Genomic DNA, 17,826 nt, shown 5'->3' with positions numbered 1-17,826 from the left:
TTTTAAATTGGAATATCTGGGACTGATTATTTTAATAGGAAGGTACAGATAATAATTAAAAGATCATGGTATTATTGGGTTCTCTAAGTTGGTTTGGAGAATGGAATTTTTTAAATATTGTTTTTTTATTTATGGTGTGGATTATTCAACTACTTGATTTGGCAAATCATGGCCACAATGGAAAGGCTGTAAGTATAACTCTTTTCAAAGTCTCATTTGATACAACAACATAACAAGGTGTAAGTGAATCTCTAGTCAAGCATCTAGCGACAAGCCAAGGGCGGGGCAATGGAGCATGTAATATTTTAAATTGAACATCTATTTTATTTTACTTGCTTCACCATTTATTCCTTGTATAGCAATGGATGAATGGATAAAACCCACTTCTACTGGGAAAGTAGCAAATGAGGATGCTAGGATCGTATTTGTTTGTCCATATGAGGCAGACCAATCTGTTATGGCTGTTCATCTAAATTGTGTTCATGACCCTTTTCCGATTGAGAACATACCCGAAATTTATATGGTCTTATCAAAACTAAAATTAGGATTAGGCTTGTACTAAAAAATATTACTTGTTGCCAAATGTGTTGGATATGGATCACCAAGTTCCCCAACACCTAAATTGACCTGAAACTAATGCACTATACTTTTCATAACCATCCTTGAATTTGAGATATTTCTATTTGCTTTTAGTAGTAACTTTTGTGTTATTAATCTTCAATTTTGATTTTTATTACAATTTATATGCTGCCATCAATCAAATCAACCTAGAACGTACCATGTGAGGTGCGTGTGCGTGTGCGTGTGTGTGTGTGTGTGTGTTTTTTTTTTCTTTTTTTTTTTTGAAAGGTAAGATCGATCCAGTTAAATAATGAATGCTAGATGAGAGGTTTGAACCTCATGGCTAGTAATCACAAGCTTTAATGGACTTCAGCTACCCTGCTAGTGGGTTCATGCAGGATGGGAAATGAACGGGTTGAGGCAGGGCAGCAGGTGATATATGGGAGGGGTATGGGAAGGAGAAATGCAAATATCGATATGAAGAGAGGGAAGGCGGACGGTTGGATACACCTCACACACAAGCACATTAGGAGAGTTGGCATTATATATTAGAATATACTTGGAGATTGTTAATAATGTCTACATGTTTAATTGTTATTCTTTTTCATATTTTGTTTATGAAACCAATTTGTATATGTTTCTTGTGTTTTCATTTTTTGGATCATTGTTGATCCTATTTGATTTGAAAATCAGGTGGAATGATAAGATATATCTTAAACCTGATTCAATCTGACTCAAATGAAAATGGAGTTAGGTTGCACTCAATTTATTGACTAATATGAATTAACTTTAAATTTTTATAATTGATATTATATAATGTATCAGGATGCCTTCAAAACCATTATAACAAATGTTGTAATGCTATGGTAGCTGCTATTTGAAACTTTGACCCAAATCAAACCAAATTCCTTTGTTATTTTGGTTTCCCAAACTATTGGCAAAATAACCGATCACCATAGGCAAAAACCAAGGTTAATGTGGATCCACACATTTAAAAAACATGCAGTTCTTTGATCAAGTTTAGCCTACAAATTTACAATCTCTTCAATTGGCACCATTTTGGGCTCAAGTGGCAACAATTTGTTGAGCCTTTAGTTGTGGAGGTCTCAACATGGGTGTAAAGGAAAGTGGGCTGGAGGATTTTGTGGGAGTAGGGAGAAAGGGGCAACAAGATACTGTAAGTTATAAATCAATTCACCAAAGTGGCAGGCGGTTGACTAGTGATAGGCCAAGTTGGTGAGCTTGGGCCTGATTTGCAGGATTATGGAAATGCCTACTGAATGTTGAATAGAGTGCCCAGCTGCTCAGCAAAGGCGGAGAAAACCTGTTGACTCCAGCTTTCAAATTAGACTTCAAACTACAAGCTACTTAACATCCTCCTCTTTTTTTTCAGATGATTGCTGATTTTAATTTTAAAGCATTTTATAAAGTATTTTCGATGGTTTATACCAGTTTTGCAGATAGCAGCCTAAATGTCTTTGTTAAATGCTGATTGATGTTGTGTCTGAAGTCAGAATTGAGTATCCTGATTCAGTTTAGATTTTAGACAATGAGTCAGATATCTGTGTTATCTTTCTATTAATGTGGTTGGCTGTTCGTCACAATCTACAGTGTACTCGACATGATTTCATCTTGTAATCTTGGCTTTACACATCAGGTCAAATATTGTTTTCTACTACATGCTAACAAAACATTCTTGAATTCATTAGCAACAATCAGTAAGCCAACTTCTATGATTTTTGAGTTTCTTGGCCCTTCAAATACTTTTCCGTGTGTACTTAGATGCCTTTTCTTTTAATATAATAAAACATTATCAGATGTTTTCAGGTTTTGATGTTATGTTCTCTTCCTTTTTGTTCCTGGTTTATGTGCTGCACGCGCCAATTAGGTGGCAGCAGGATTGTTGGCAATTGAATGGTTTATTTTTCTTTTTATCTTACATTACTTAAAAATTTCTATTTTGTTTTTAAGGATAGTAAAGCTGCAGATATTCTTGCAATTTCACATTCATTAACTTGGGTTATATATTTTGGATATCCTATTAAAGGTTTCAACCTGCAACAAGCCATTAATTTTGAATATTCTTGAGTTCAGGAGCAGAATTTTTATATGCTGATTTGTATTATTGTTCTTTTAGATGGTTTTTATAAAGCATTTCTGTTTCTAATGCTTCAAAACAGAAGATTCTGGTATTGTTTGATGTTGATTCTGCTTTTCTAAAAGAGCTTTTCTGGAATCTTTCACATAGAAGCAAGGTTTGCCGTCTCGGTACCGGACCCCGTACCGGTGCTACACTAACATAGTGTCGGTATGGTATGGTATGCAGTTTTTTTGGCGTACCGAGTGCTGGTATGCCATGGTATGGTACGCTTGGTATTGTCCGGTTCGGTATGATACGACATACCATGCATAGAAGTGCTTCTAACTTCTAAGAGAAATGCTTTTCACGTTTAGATTCTCGCAAGCACATATAGTGCAAAGCGCATTTTAGTGAGTTGTGGGAGCAAGCAAATGCGATTAAGTTCATAGGAAGGAATATATGCATCAACTTGCCTAGTTGGGTTAGGTTACTGGCATGAAGTAGACATGAACTAAATTGGATAAAGATTCAGGAGATGACCTGTAATCACTCATGTATCTAACTCCGACCGAGGCAAGTCTATCTTAGGCTTGATTTGGGTTTTAATTCTATAGGGACAACTTAGATTTCATAACCTGCAAGGTTGTGAAAAGGACTGAGTGAAGCTAGTCGATGGACCCCAACTTATGGCCTAGACATGGCCTAGGTGATTAGGTGGCCTCCTAGGGAGGAAAGCCCTTCAATGCTTCAAATATGCATCCCTAAGCTTACATATGTGCACATGAGCTTGTACATATTATTGTATCTTTTGTATAAACCACTTTGCAGAATAGTTCCATCATCAAATATATATTTCCTAATTAGACAAGTTGAAAAATCACAAATTTCATCAGAACTAAACATTAGTAAAACATTTGGACAACAAAATGTCATAATGCTGACAATAATACAGGCATCTAAAGAAATTGAATCATTTTGCAAATGTCAATCACTAATCACTCTCCAACTTGGTGTAGGCCTGCGGGGCAGTAGCAGAAGTAATACTGTAGTACGAAAACAAAGAAACAATGAGAACATGGACGACAAAGAAGAGATCTGCAGGAGGTATTTAGCAGAAGAAAAAAAATAAAAAGGAAGAAAGGAGGAGATGGTGGATGAGGAATCGCTAAGAATGCTTCCTTCTGGAGATTGAGAACAGGGAACTGCTGGACTACTGGGAATTGGAAATGGGAAAAGAACAAGTGCGTGCCTGGAGTGAGAGCTGACTTTTGCTGTTCTCTTCCGTTTGCTGGATTGTCCAAGGGACATCAGAAGGCCCGTTATGGGTGGATGGGATTCTGTCCCTTCAGTTTTCCTTTGTTCACTCCTTTTTCTTTCCCTTTTTTTCCTTCCAGCGGGTGAGCATTAGGGGTGTGATTGATGCATGTAATCATCATTCCCCATGGAAGGAAATCCTAGCAAGTAATCCTACCCACAGATGGAAATCCTAACTACCAAGTAATCCTGTCTTCAGCGAGATTTAAACAATCATTGCTTAGTTGCCTAGGAAATATTATGTGCCTAGTTGGATGCTTTGGCACCTACTTGGGCACTTTTTAGAACAGCGATAACTATATTGAATTATTGACTATTTGTTGTTAGTGGATTGAATCCAATATTTTGAGGCTTGATTAAATTAACTTGATTGGAATTTGTAGTCTACAAGTCTATACTGAGAACAAACCATACTGGCTCAGCACCTGTTTCTCTACATTCGCCAAACTATCTAAGCACTTCTCTTGAAAAATTTCCAGTTAAATTATTCTCTATGAAAAACACTTTTTTCTTTAAAAGCTGCAAAAGTATTTTTTTTCCCTCTAAATCAATCTAAACAGCCATTATGTCTGACAAAATCCTCCTTCCTCCTAATCCTCAACTATCAATTTGAAAAGGCAAATGCAGAGAACAAGAAGATACTAAAGAAACCATGGACGGGTGATAGAAAATACAGTAAGAAAACCATGGATCAATGAAAAAGATTAACATATCTTCTATAAGATATGGCACTTCGTTGTTTGATAAAATTCATCGTTTCAAACTTTGATTCGCACTGATGGAAAGATTCTTTAGATTGCATATCTGTCTTGTAATTTAAGTTCGGATTCTCGATGTGATAAGTAATTTATCTCATTTAATAAAATTCACTTATAAAGGTTGGATTTTGATGTGATAAGTAATTTTTGTCGTTTAATTTAGCTCTCTTATAAGGGTCAAGATCTATGTACCATGTGTCTGTTCCTCTCTACATATCTGTCAGTGAATAATTCTATTTAATTCATTTAGTTGTAGGAACTAAACTTCTATGTTATTTATTTGTAGGAGTCGAGAGTTTCTTTGGCAAGAAGGGCATACAGCTTTTGCGACAAAAGATGAAGCTGATCAAGAGGTATTAAAGAAATTTTTCCTTCTATTTTCTTTTTAATTACGATTTTATAAGACAAGATAATTGGTCAGAAGCTTTAGGAATCATCAAACTTAATAATGGACTTAATCTTCTCTTATCAAGTAGGACAATGAAAGTTGAGGAATATATCATGTGTCAAAGTAATGTACAAAGAAATTGGGAATAATGTATTTTCAATATGTGGAAATCAATTACTTCTTATCTTGCCATAGATGAAGAATCATGTGTTTGTTCAAGTATGTTAGTTTATAGTCTTGGACAAGCACTAATGCTTGAATTGTTAGTTGCTGTTTGAAGATCATTTCTTGATGTTCCACAAAGGTGTGTTCTTTATGCCTTTTCTTGCAAAAAATTAGAAACTTGAAATAAATCAATTAAAATAATCTGGTATATTGGTTGAGAAAGTCCTTGGAATCCGTGATATAATGATATACACAGGTGAAAATGAAAAAGATATGTGCTTATCATGGGCCCAAAAACCTGCATAACAATATCTAAGAGACACTTAAAATCTCAATTCAAAAAACTCCACAACTAAGAAGATTTCCACAGCAAGTATTCTTAATATTATCCATCCTCTCAATAGGATTACACGGATAGAAAAGTCCAACATAAGTAAAAAAAACTAAAAGCAACATAATGGGCTCCAAGCTTACTCCTTTCATGCATACAACCTGTATTTGGACATTCAAAAACTAGTTACTCAGAATCTGAAAAATACAAAGAGAAAGAATAGTGAGCCACATATCCTAGTAAGATACCTCCTACCATAACTAGCTCGATCAAGCATGGGTAAGGAAACAATTAAATAAATAATGATTTGACCAAGGAATGCTGAACCGACCCGTACCGGCCGGTTCCGCCCTGTACCGAACCGGTACCGGCTCTGACCGGTCCGGTTCGGTGTTAAAAATCGGTACCGGCCAACTGTATCAGCCTGTACTGGCCAACCATACCGGCCCGTACTGGCTTTAAATTTTTTTGGACCTTTTGGATGCATGAATCAAGACGAACCAGTGGTACCGGTTCGGTACCGGTCCGTACCGGTCCAAACCGGTACCGGCGCCCACCGATACGGTTGGTACGTCGAACCTTGCCATTACATTTGACATAATCCAGCAGAAAGAAATTGTGAAACATTTGAACAGTTATAGTCTGACTGTTATGCACAGTCTGTGATTTTCCAAAGGTTCAACAGAATAATTTATAAATTAAACAGCAGAATTGTTATAAAATCAACTATTTAGTACAACCAATGATTTTCCAAAGGTTCGGGCATACAACTCATTAACTATGCCTTAGCCTTGACAAGGCATGAAACCAAATTTGACCATGTGATGGAGGTTAGAAATCACATTTAGCCCCGTGTTGAATGCTTGAAAGAAACAATTTCTTTAGGGCTAATTGTTAGCAAGGTACGCTGTACTGGTACTGGTAAGCGTACCAGACCGGTACGGTTCCAGTTCGGACCAGTTTGAATCACTACTGAACCAGCCAACGCGCAGCGTGCGCCCGCCGCGTTAAATGCCTCTGTGGCATTAAACACGCCCGTGCGTGCACGCTGCCCCGGGGAATTGCACTCAGTATCGCGCGTGGGCGCTCTTCCCCGCGTGCGGGCGTGCGTTGGGCAGCACGCCCGCATGGGTGCACTGCCCAGGGGAATCGCGCCTAGAACCATGCACGGACGCTCTTCCTCGCGCACAGGCATGCTGCCCCAAGGGCGGGTACCGGTGCGAACCGGTCCTGTTACCGGGCTTGTACCGCTCGGTTTGGGGCCGGAACCATTTTCCACGCTTGAATCGGACCGGTCTCAGCATACCATGATTGTTAGTATTGCTTGTGCTGAGAAACCAATTTCTTTAGGGCCCCTGCCACAGGGCTAAATGTAATTTCAGGCCTCCTTCATAGTGCATGATATGGTTTTGCACCTTATCACAGGACTAGCCATGGCTGTAATGATTTGCATGTCTGGCCCTTTGAAAAATCATTGATTGTACGTAGTAGTTGATTATAACAATTCTGTTATTTCTTATATAAATATTTTTTTTAGATGTTTCACAAATTACCTTCTGATGGATTCCATGAAATCATTATTTATTTATTTTTTTTCTACCCATGCATGATCCAGCTAGTGGTGGTGATAGGTGCCTTACTAGCTACTCACTATTCTCTCTTTCCATTTCTCAGATTCTAAGAATAACTAGCTTTTAGACATTTGGTTACGGGTTGTGCAAGTGAAAGGTGGAGGCTTGGAACCCATTATGCTGTTTTTGGTTATTTTTTAGTTGTGTTGGACTCTTTGTGTGGTCTTGTGGACACAGTTGAGTGGATAGATGATATTGGTAGTTTTCAAGGATTTTTCTTAGTTGTGGAGTTTGTTGAATTGAGGCTTTCGAGTGTATCTTTTAAATATTGTTATGTGGATTTTTAGATGCTTTGATGTTTTACCACTAGCCATTGTTCTAGGAATTTAGCAGATAAATTTTTTTATTGGTATTATTCCTACATATGTGAATTACTGGTACAAGGCCTTGCATGTCTTTTGGGGCTGAGCTTTATGGGATATGTGGCTGTTTTTCACATGCCTGGTTTGTGCGCAATAGGGCTGGGGGTGTGACTGTTGATATGTTGTTAATTTATCAGGTTTTGTATCTTTAATTTTTTAAGCCCTAGTCGCTGAGATATGCAATCTACCTTTTTTTTATGCACATGGATGCTCATTGTCCTATCCTTATATTTTCCATTACTAGTTATTTGCAAAATGAAATCCAAGTATGGTGCTGTCACAAGGATAGACATGTGCTTCAAATTTGTATCTTGAGATATTTTAGAACTAATGTGTCTCCTAAAATGTTTTTTATTACACCACTTTAAAAAGTAAGAATTATCATGAAAACCAAAGAGTCCTTAACTCAGCTCCTTTAGGAATATGGCCTTTCTGTTAAGTTTGGAAGACGCATTTTGAAACTTTGCATTTTTTAAGCTTCTCTTCCCCAAGTCAAACTCTTTTCTCTCTTCTATTAGTAAAATTATTTATTTATTTAATTTTAGATTGTAATATTTAGGTGTAAAGCAAAATTTACCATTTCTGCGGGTCCATTCACCTAGGGCATGGGAAATGATTTTCTAGGAACTCTTGTTCCATCTCATGCCTTTTTTTAAAGCAAAATTGGTTACGTTATTTAAAAATTTTCAGTATAATTGATTTGATTAATTAGATTAAACACAAAAGTTGGACTTGCCTTGTCTTTTGTGCACTTTTCACTAGAACAAATACGCTAGCTAGAATTACGTGCCTTTTAATGGTTGATGCATCGCTACACCATGGCTCTTGAGTTCTTTGACATGTTGCTTTCATAATGATTAATCTTTACTTTTGATAGTATGGAGGCTTTTCCTTGATAACAAAAGCATTAGCATGATAAGCTGGAGACACAAAGGAGATGCATCCTTAATGACATGTTCCCAGTAGTCCATCAACTAGATGCTGTCCTATTAGACTTAAGCAGAGAGTTTGCTTCTGTGGTTAGGACTGTTTATGTGAGACGGTGTACCTAGAAGTGAAGGATTAGTATTTTGGAAAGATGGATTTTAGGGATTTATGAGTGTTTTTTCCCATTTGCACACCTTTTGGAATATTGCCTTTCTGTTAATTGAAAGAAGCATTCTGAAACTTCACATTTTTTAAAATTTAAACCTCCCTTCCCCAACTCAAACTCTCCCCCCCATTAGTAAATTAATTAATTTATTTAAGTTTAGATTATAATACTTAGGTGCAGAGCAAATAACTTTACCATTTCTATGAGTCCATTCACCTAGGGGCATGGGAAATGATTTTCTAGGAGCTCTTGTTCCATCTTGTATGCTTGTTTTTAATGTGGCTGTGTTATTTATTTTTTTCAATATAATTGGTTTGATTGAGTAGATTAAACCAAAACTTGGACTTGCCTTGTCTTTTCTACTCTTTTCACTAGAACAAATATGCTAGCTAGAATGACATGCCTTCTAATGGTCGTTTTATACCTACACTATGGCTCTTGAATTCTTTGACATATTGATTTCATATTGATTAATCTCTACTTTTTATAGTACGGAGGCTTTTCCATGATAACTAATGTGAGCATGATGGAGGGAGATGCAACCTTAATGACTTGTTTCCAGCAGTCCATTGACTAGACAACATTGTTTTATAGACTTAAAAAAAAGACCTGCTTTTGCTTCTGTCATTGGGACGGTTTATGTGAGATGGTGGACCAAGAAGTGAAGGACTAGAGTCTTGGAAGAATAGGTTTTAGGGGTTGATGAATAGGGATAAGGTTTGTGAAGTGTTTTTTTTTCCCTTTTAGGGTTAATAATGGATGACCACTTTCTAGCGGTCTTATAGGATCATAGTAGTGCAAAATAAATTGATTATATGTCCGAGCATAATCAGATTTAAAATCAGTAATCAACTGCAGAAAATAAACAGTAGGAACATGGAATGATAGGGAAAATAGAACAGCAATAAAGATAGAAGAATCAGAGGAAAGAAGAAGAAATAATAAAGGGCGGGAAGATACCTTGGTTTATGTTCCTTCTTTCAATGAAATCACCTTGAAACCCATCTCTCAAAAAAGAGGATGACAACCTATACATAGACTCAAAACCAAGGTCCGCCGTACCGGTACCGGTCGGCGTACCGGTGGCCGGCCGGACCGGTACGGTACCGGTCCGGTCCGGTACGTACCGGCTGGTACCGGTTCCGTACCGGCCGGTACGCGGTGGTTTCAAAAACCACAGCGCGCGGCGCTGTGGTTCTAAAAAAAAAAAAAAATCGTACCGGTGCGAACCGGCCGCACCGGTACGAGGTGCGTACCGGCCGGTACGGGCCCGAACCGGCCGGTACGCACCCGTACCGGCCGGTTCGGATAAAAAACCGGAAATACCGGTTTTTTATCCGTTCCGGTACCGGTCCACGGCCGGACCGGTACGGACCGGTACGGCATTCCATGCTCAAAACCCAACAATTTTAAATCTTGACCTTTGAACTGAAGACATATCCGAGCCATCAGTTAAAACATGAGAAGGAAAAATATAAAAGACAAAAAAGTCCCTAAGAAGTTTCTGCTCCAGTATCATGAATTATACTGATGAACACTTCAGCTACAGTAATATTGCAGCAACTTGACATTAAAGACTTTCAAAACATAACTAAAACTCTTTGATAAAACATGGACTTTTGGATCTTTTATAGTACTACTGCCCTGCATCACGAACCCAACTCAGAGTGTTTGGGTTGCAAATTTTGGAGGTAGTTTTGGTGGCAGGGCTCATTGTATGGTTATTTCAGGTTAGATTTGGGTTGTTTGTTGGATGGGTTGTTCTTGTGTTGACGCTCGGCCTGTCCTCCACCTAAGTGCTCTCAAAAGCTCTTCCTTGTCCCAATGGTATTCTGAAGGCAGAGCGTGGAGTAATTGATTATCTATTCATTGTTTTCAGCCTCATTTATTAGTCACGAATGAACAAATACCAGTTAAAATTCCATGAACACATGCGAACCAATAATGCAAGGGAATATGTCCATAGAAGGTAATACACCCATGAATTTACCCTGCAGTCCATTCTGTTATCTTTTTGTTATGACTGTACTGCAAATTTACTTGAATGTCAAGGGACATATGAGATGGTAATTATCAGATTTTCCATATGGCACAAGTTGTCAGAGATCTGATACCTTTAAGAGAAAATACCTTTGTACTTTCCAGTCCTTCAGCACTTATATATATTAAATAATAAAGACGTTAATACTTTTCAGAAGGAAACTGGCCATTATTGGTAGCAGTTGAAAGCTTCCTTTGCTGAACATTGCATGAGCCCTTCTTCATTTTATAAGTTACATCTGGTGCCATTGTATTTATTCTGTAGTCCACATTATTTTCTTATGTTTTTAGCTGGTCATGAATTTAATGCTTAAATATGATGATTGCATTGTTTTTGTGATTGTTTCACATCACCTGGTTTCAGGTTCTTGAAATTTTGGAATTATATCGAAGGATATATGAAGAATTGCTTGCAATTCCAGTTATCAAGGGAAAGAAAAGTGAGCTAGAAAAATTTGCTGGCGGTTTATATACTACAAGTGTTGAGGTATTCAAAAAGTTAAAACAGTTGTGACTGTTGCATGCTATTTTTTGTTTATTTTCCTGCATAAACATGACGATAGCTATTCAACTGTTTTCCAGGCTTTTGTTCCAAATACAGGTCGTGGGATACAAGGTGCCACCTCACATTGTCTTGGTCAAAATTTTGCAAAGATGTTCCAGATAAATTTTGAGAATGAGAAAGGTGAAAAGGCTATGGTCTGGCAGAATTCTTGGGCATACAGCACCCGCACGGTAATTTCTTGAGCGGTTATTTGTAAGCTATCAATAGTAATTAGGATACTTGTGAATCAATAAGCCTGAAGTATTCTTGTTCTTATAAAGAGTTTCATCAGACATTCCCTTCGCTGATAGTTACAGAACATGTGATGATAAATGATGGATGCAACTGGTAGTTAGCCTATGTCTTATTCATCCATTGGGCAAGTTCTTGTTGCATTTTTAAGGCTTCTCTTTTCCTCTTTTCTGAGCTTTTTTTAGGAAGGTAATTTTGACAAATTGTTCTGTACTGAATCAGTTATGGGCTGTGCCCAGCTTTTCTCAATCCAGTAGGGACCACATGGAACAGCCGATATTATATAGAATTTTCTTATTCTCTTTCATTTAAATGACACGCTCATTGTAAATGGAAGGAGTATCTTGGAGAGAAAGATATGGAAGAAGTTTTGTAGTCTTCTTGCGGTGTGCAGAGGTGAAAGTTTCGGCCATTTATTAGTATACTAATCGAGCATGGGCTAACAACTGTAAATTGCTCAGTTATTCTTCTATTCTTTGCATGTTGATTTTTATAAAGCAATGTGTATTAGGTTTAATGCTTTCTGTTATGCATTATCAAATACCCTTATTGCCGTAGTTGGTACGGTGTACTGAAACCTCAAGTTTAGGTAGTATGCTGCAAATAGAGTTCGTAATTATTTTAGTAAAATTATACAAGTACAAAAGTAGTCTAATTTTCAATACTTTTACTTACCTGCTAGATGCAAGTTTCTACCTATTTGGTAGTTCCACCGCTGCTCAATGATGTTGATGTACTCTTGGAAATACGTTGGATCTGCCTCCTTGATATGAATCTTTACTCTCTCCATCATATGATACAAGAATTCCATCTGGGGGTACCTCTCGCTGTCTACGACTTGAAGTACTCGTATAATAGTTTGATAGCCTTCATTATCTTCTCGGCCCGCTACCAGAATATTTGCCTCATCACCAAGTCTCGACAATGCTGCCTTCATTGCTAGCTCTCGCAAATCCACTTTTCTGCTACTCGAGACTGACAAATATCTGACGTGGGGCTACTTTTATCTTAGGAAGGCTTTTTAGTGCAACGTAGTTGGTAGCAAACTATGTCACTACTGGTCTCAAGATTTCTCCCCCTACATACCTCCTCATCAGTGATTGGACCCGTGTATGGTTATAAATATATCTGGTGATGGTATTAGTGATAAGACCCATGTGGTTATAAATATATCTGGTGATGGTTTGGGCTGTCTCCACTGTCTGTTGTACCTTATGAATCTTCACAATATCTATCAACATGAGGTTGATCCAATGTGCACCATATTGGCTCTAGAAAATGTGGTTGCAATTCCATCAAATATCTTTGGTGGTCTTATATTGTGGCCCATTATCATTGATGAGCTACACGACATTCTTTCCTACCTGATCAATTACCTCCTCCATTAATCTGAGAATGTATATGGCGTCCTGCATATGATCAGAAGCATCAATCGACTTATGGAGGAAAGTCTTTGTATCACAATATATCAAGAAGTTGATAATGCTCTGTCTGGTTTGATCGGTCCAACCATTATACATCACCTTCAATTCATATGTGGGTTACTTGCTCTTGTATGAGGCAATCAATTTCTCTAGCTCATTATTGGCGAGAACCCCACTGTAGATGTTCTTTAGTCTTGGAGGATTTACACCATAACCGACAACCTGTATGGAGGAAATCACAGACCTATAGTACGTATTATCTACCACATTCGTTGGGATATGGTTAAAGTGGACTCAGGATCCAATAGCTCGCCACATATCCTTCTTTAGCATTGTGTCAACTCCCTGTTGCTTCGAATCATTGCTGGAAAAGGCATGTGGATCTAAATCATTGATGGTAGATCCTGGTAGAATCTTCTTGGAGGACTTCTTTCTGCTACCAAAAACTCCAGCATAGATGCAATATGACCTCTCTAATTGAAGAGGTCCTCTTAAACTCTGGATCTTCCTCGCGGCTTAGGACCGGAGCCCAACTCGTAGTATATGGGACAAATCGAGACCTATGCCTGGTTACCTCATCCTGCTGCCGTTAATCATCCAGGCTCGTCTGAATGGCAGACTGAATCTGTGCTTCCTCGTCATCTGGAGCAGATGCCTTTGACTCTCTAGAGTGATAGGAAGATGGCTCTGCAGTTCGACAATCCACCTCCGCCTTCTTGAAAATCCTCTCCTTTGTTGCTTTGAAATTGGCGAGTGCGTCTTCATCAGCTACCGAGCCTCTTGTGTGCATTTCTGGCATATAGATACGTCGGGGTAATCACTTGCTTCAGCCTAGTTACCCCTCCTCTCTTGAACTCTGTGTTGTATCAGTTGCATTTTCAATGGTGCCGACTGAGAGCATTTGCCCATTATTCCAACCAATATCACGCTCTGGCTCCTTTTTTCTTGATGGTTCATCCTTTCAAGTTTATCAAGTACGTCAGTTTATCAATTATTTAATTTTTTTTATTATGATTAAAATAATATATTTTACTTAAGAAAATATATTTGATTTATCTAACGCATAGTATTATTTTTTATTTTTATTAATAAATTTTTAATAATTTTAAATTAAAAAATATTTTTAAACACCATAAATTCAAAAAAATACTTCTGAAATATGTATTATGTACTACTAATTTTTCATAATTTTTGGTATTAATTATATATTTTTAATTATTTTTAAATAAAAATAATTTTTAAATATAAATTTTTTAAAAAATTAATTTGAGTTCAGATCCATGTAGATCCCTACAATGGATGCTACATATTTTTTTAAGGTCTGTCGGCATGCATCAAAGGCTACTTATTTCTCAATTTTTTTTTCAAATTTAGGCCTAGGCCACTATGCGTATGATTGCATTAAAACTTGAATAAAAAGACATCAAATTTAGCAGAAGAGTAGCTTGCATGCCCCTAAATATGCTTTTGATTTTATTTTTTTTGAATTATTGTTTACTATTTTATTTTTAATCCAAAAATATATTTTTAATTTTTAAAAATTATATCATCTAAAAATTAAAAATTTATATGTCATCATGTAGATCATCCATAAATCTACAACATATCATAAAATGAAGATAAAATAAAAAAATTTGGCATGATCTTTTCTTATTTTGCAATTTTTAAGATATTTTTGGGCGTTCAAAAAAAAGAGAGAAAATGGGATATACCTTATTTAGGGTTGGATCCTTCTTCAATCCTTCCGAATCAGCGTATTTTTTGCTGTGGAAAAAGGGAGGGTATTCTGATAGGTTGGAAAGGTCTGAGAAGCTTCTCTGGCCTTCCCAACCAGCCTTTAAAACCAAAGAAAGAGAGGGGGACCGGTTCGGAACTGGTTCGGCGGACGGTTCGCACCGGTTCCACATGAAACCACTTGGTTCAGAGTTCAGACTAAGCCGGGCAATTGGTGATCAGTTTCGGTCGGTTCCTATCGGTTCGGGACCAGTTTCGAAAAAAATAGGTGAACTGACCCTGTCCCCCACTAGTTTGGTGGACCTTAAAACTAAGCATAAAATAGAATATAACACAAGCACTACAATATCATGTATAGTTGTTGTCTTACCTCAAGTTGCGGAGTTTGCAAAGCCTTCAATTTGTCATCTTGCTAAAAAGGCTAGAGTGTGGACATTAGGTATTAAATGAAAGGCCTTTCTGCTACTTGTTAACATTAGAGTGTTTCTTTTTTAAGGCAATCTAATTTTTCCCCTGGGTCTAAGTTGTTTGGCATAGGCAAACCAACTAGTGCTTCTAACAAATCCAAAATGATCATCTCATCAAGGCACCCACGATGAAGAAGTACAAAAGCTAGAACATGTTCCTTTGTTTCATGTTACAAGCCTTGGAAAGCATGGTTGGAATTAGAAGCAAAAATAAGCATATTTATTTTAATAGCACTCAAAACTCTAAAGCTTTTAAGTTCTTTAAATATTCATCATTTTAGCTATGCATGAATGAATAATCATGTCCTGTTACCCAGTGTCTGAAGAATGTTAAGGAACATGTTGTGTTAGGTATATGTTTTATTTTTAGATCCATTTTAGATTATGCTCTTAACTTAGAATGCATTGTAACATCTTTCTTCTTTCTATTGGAAAATTGGAAAATGATTTCTACTGTAAAAATCTTATTTTGTGTTGTAGTCTGTAGAGTGTCCTCTTTATGTGATCCTTTCGATGTTTTTGTTAAAAAAACTTTGGTCTAATATTTTCCTTTGAAGTTCTGCATGCCTTAAACTTGTTTATTTGTCAGTAGTAAATTTGTTTTTCTTCCTGTTTAAGGAATATGAAGTGATGGGATCATTGCTATCTGTACTTTAAGAATGAAAGGAAACCATATACCATGTCTAAGATGCACTGCTTTTGCAGATAGGGGTGATGGTGATGGTTCATGGAGATGACAAAGGCTTGGTTTTGCCACCTAAAGTAGCAGCGGTCCAAGTTATTGTGATTCCTGTACCATATAAGGATGCTGATACACAGGCCATCTTTGATGCCTGCACATCGACAGTTGATACACTATGTAAAGCAGGTTTCAGAGCTGAGGTGGACTTAAGAGATAATTATTCACCTGGTTGGAAGTACTCTCACTGGGAAATGAAAGGTGTTCCATTGAGACTCGAAATTGGGCCAAAGGATTTAGCAAATAATCAGGTAGATAAGGAGCTGATTATTTTTTTTGGTACATAGTTAGTTTTCTTTGGTAGCAACCAAATTGATCCATTGAAACTCATGCTTTGGCATGCATGTGTGATTTTATGTGTGTCCTGGCATGTTTGCATGCATTTATTGTGGTAACAAAGTTGTGCATCTATGCACTTCCGTTGCTGTTTTTTTCCTGTTGGTTAGTGTGGTATCAGTGTAATAATCATTTTAAAAGACTCTGAAAATTATCTTATCTAACACCATAGCAATAAATGCATAAATGCTTACCTGCTTTATATTTAAAGTATGAAATTCCTGTTCTGTAAATTGCTCTTCATATTTCATAGTTTGTCAAATGGAATATTGCTGTATTCTTCTCAGTTTTGTATCCAATGTTGTTCCTGGTTGTCTAATGTACGGAGAATGTCGATGGTGCACAATACTAAGACTATTGTGATAGTTCAATGAATGATTAGTGATTTAATTGATGCGATACTTCCTTTATTTTGTGTTATCCAATTAGACACTATTTTGTATATTATTAGTAAGTTTTCTGTTTATACCGTTTAAGTTGGTGATATAGATGAGTTGGTGATAGAGAATAGAACTGTGTTTCTGTACTCTTAAACGGAAGAATGTGTTATTGGTCTTTCTGGACGTGTTTCAACAAGATATTTCTGGAAGAAAAATCATGTGCTATTTTTAAAGTGTTTGCTATAAAGGCTAAACCTAAGATAATGTTGGATGCTTGTAAATCCAAATTGTGAACTCTTTTACTGATTGGAATAAGAGGAGCGACTACTTTGGTTAGTGAAACAAGGAAGGTTGTATGAGGACAAGGAAGGAAATAAGAAAGGAATTAAATAATAGTATCTAGATTTAACAATTATATTTATGTTTAGTGCCTTAGTGGTATTATTATAATGCACGGCAGGGGAATCTTTTTAGTATGTCGGATCATCGGTTCTTTTAAGAACCCTAGGAAAGAGAAGCCTAGGTGAAGAAAGTATCTAATGAAGGAAAGAGATAACAAGAAACAAGAATCCTGGCTGGTCATAACCTGGATTTGCAGAACATAAGACACTCGAAATTAATATGCTCAATACATCTACTGTGCAGCTGTATGATTCTCTTGGGACCACATTGTGGTCCTTTACTGTGAAAAATTCTCTCCTTCCTGTGAAATCTTACTACAAAATGAAAGGCTAGTGTTCATATCCAATTCTATCTAGCATTGAAAATGAGTGCATCCACAGCAGCTATCCCTTGTAATCGAGGCTACCAATCAGCAAGTCCAACCACATCATAAAAAGGTGAGTGTTTTTAGCTCCCTCTTTCTCTCTCTTTTATTTTATAGAGAACTGAAAATGAACAAAACTGCATAACTTATAACTGCGAATCTTCCATGTATACATTTAGATCTAAGCAGAAAATGTTTCAAATCAACCAAAAGGGATCTATACTTTGTACTCTCCAAACCCTTTGGTTTAGCATGACATACACATACTAGACCTTGAAACATGGATATTAGTATGACACTTGGACCCAGCTTCATAAGAAAAAATTCTTAGATATTGAAAGGATTGGAGACTTGGATACACACCTAACACACAAACCTGAATTGATGTAACATAGCCGGAGCTTTAGGTCAGGAAATCTTGAAATGGATTTTCTTTGGTATGACTGTTATAGGTGCAATAT

The 17,826-nt window shown here is 37.0% G+C and overlaps 1 protein-coding gene across 4 annotated transcripts in view; it reads left to right on the top strand.

Moving 5' to 3' along the window:
- Positions 1–17,826, top strand: part of LOC103714806 (proline--tRNA ligase, cytoplasmic) — a 42,529-nt gene that overhangs the window by 14,568 nt on the left and 10,135 nt on the right. For all 4 annotated transcript variants that reach the window (XM_089929454.1, XM_089929455.1, XM_089929453.1 and 1 more), the window contains exons 7-10: positions 5,000–5,066; positions 11,088–11,210; positions 11,306–11,458; positions 15,850–16,134. In XM_089929454.1, the coding sequence (XP_089785580.1) occupies positions 5,000–5,066; positions 11,088–11,210; positions 11,306–11,458; positions 15,850–16,134 (628 nt within the window). The remainder of the gene's footprint in view (positions 1–4,999; positions 5,067–11,087; positions 11,211–11,305; positions 11,459–15,849; positions 16,135–17,826) is intronic.

Source organism: Phoenix dactylifera, chromosome 3, assembly GCF_051530095.1.
Source record: "Phoenix dactylifera cultivar Ajwa chromosome 3, Ajwa_hap1_PhDact_Kaust_v1.1, whole genome shotgun sequence".
NCBI classification, from domain to species: Eukaryota; Viridiplantae; Streptophyta; class Magnoliopsida; order Arecales; family Arecaceae; genus Phoenix; species Phoenix dactylifera.
The sequence above is the reverse complement of the archived record's forward strand: the minus strand, read 5'-3'. Positions and strand labels throughout refer to the sequence as shown.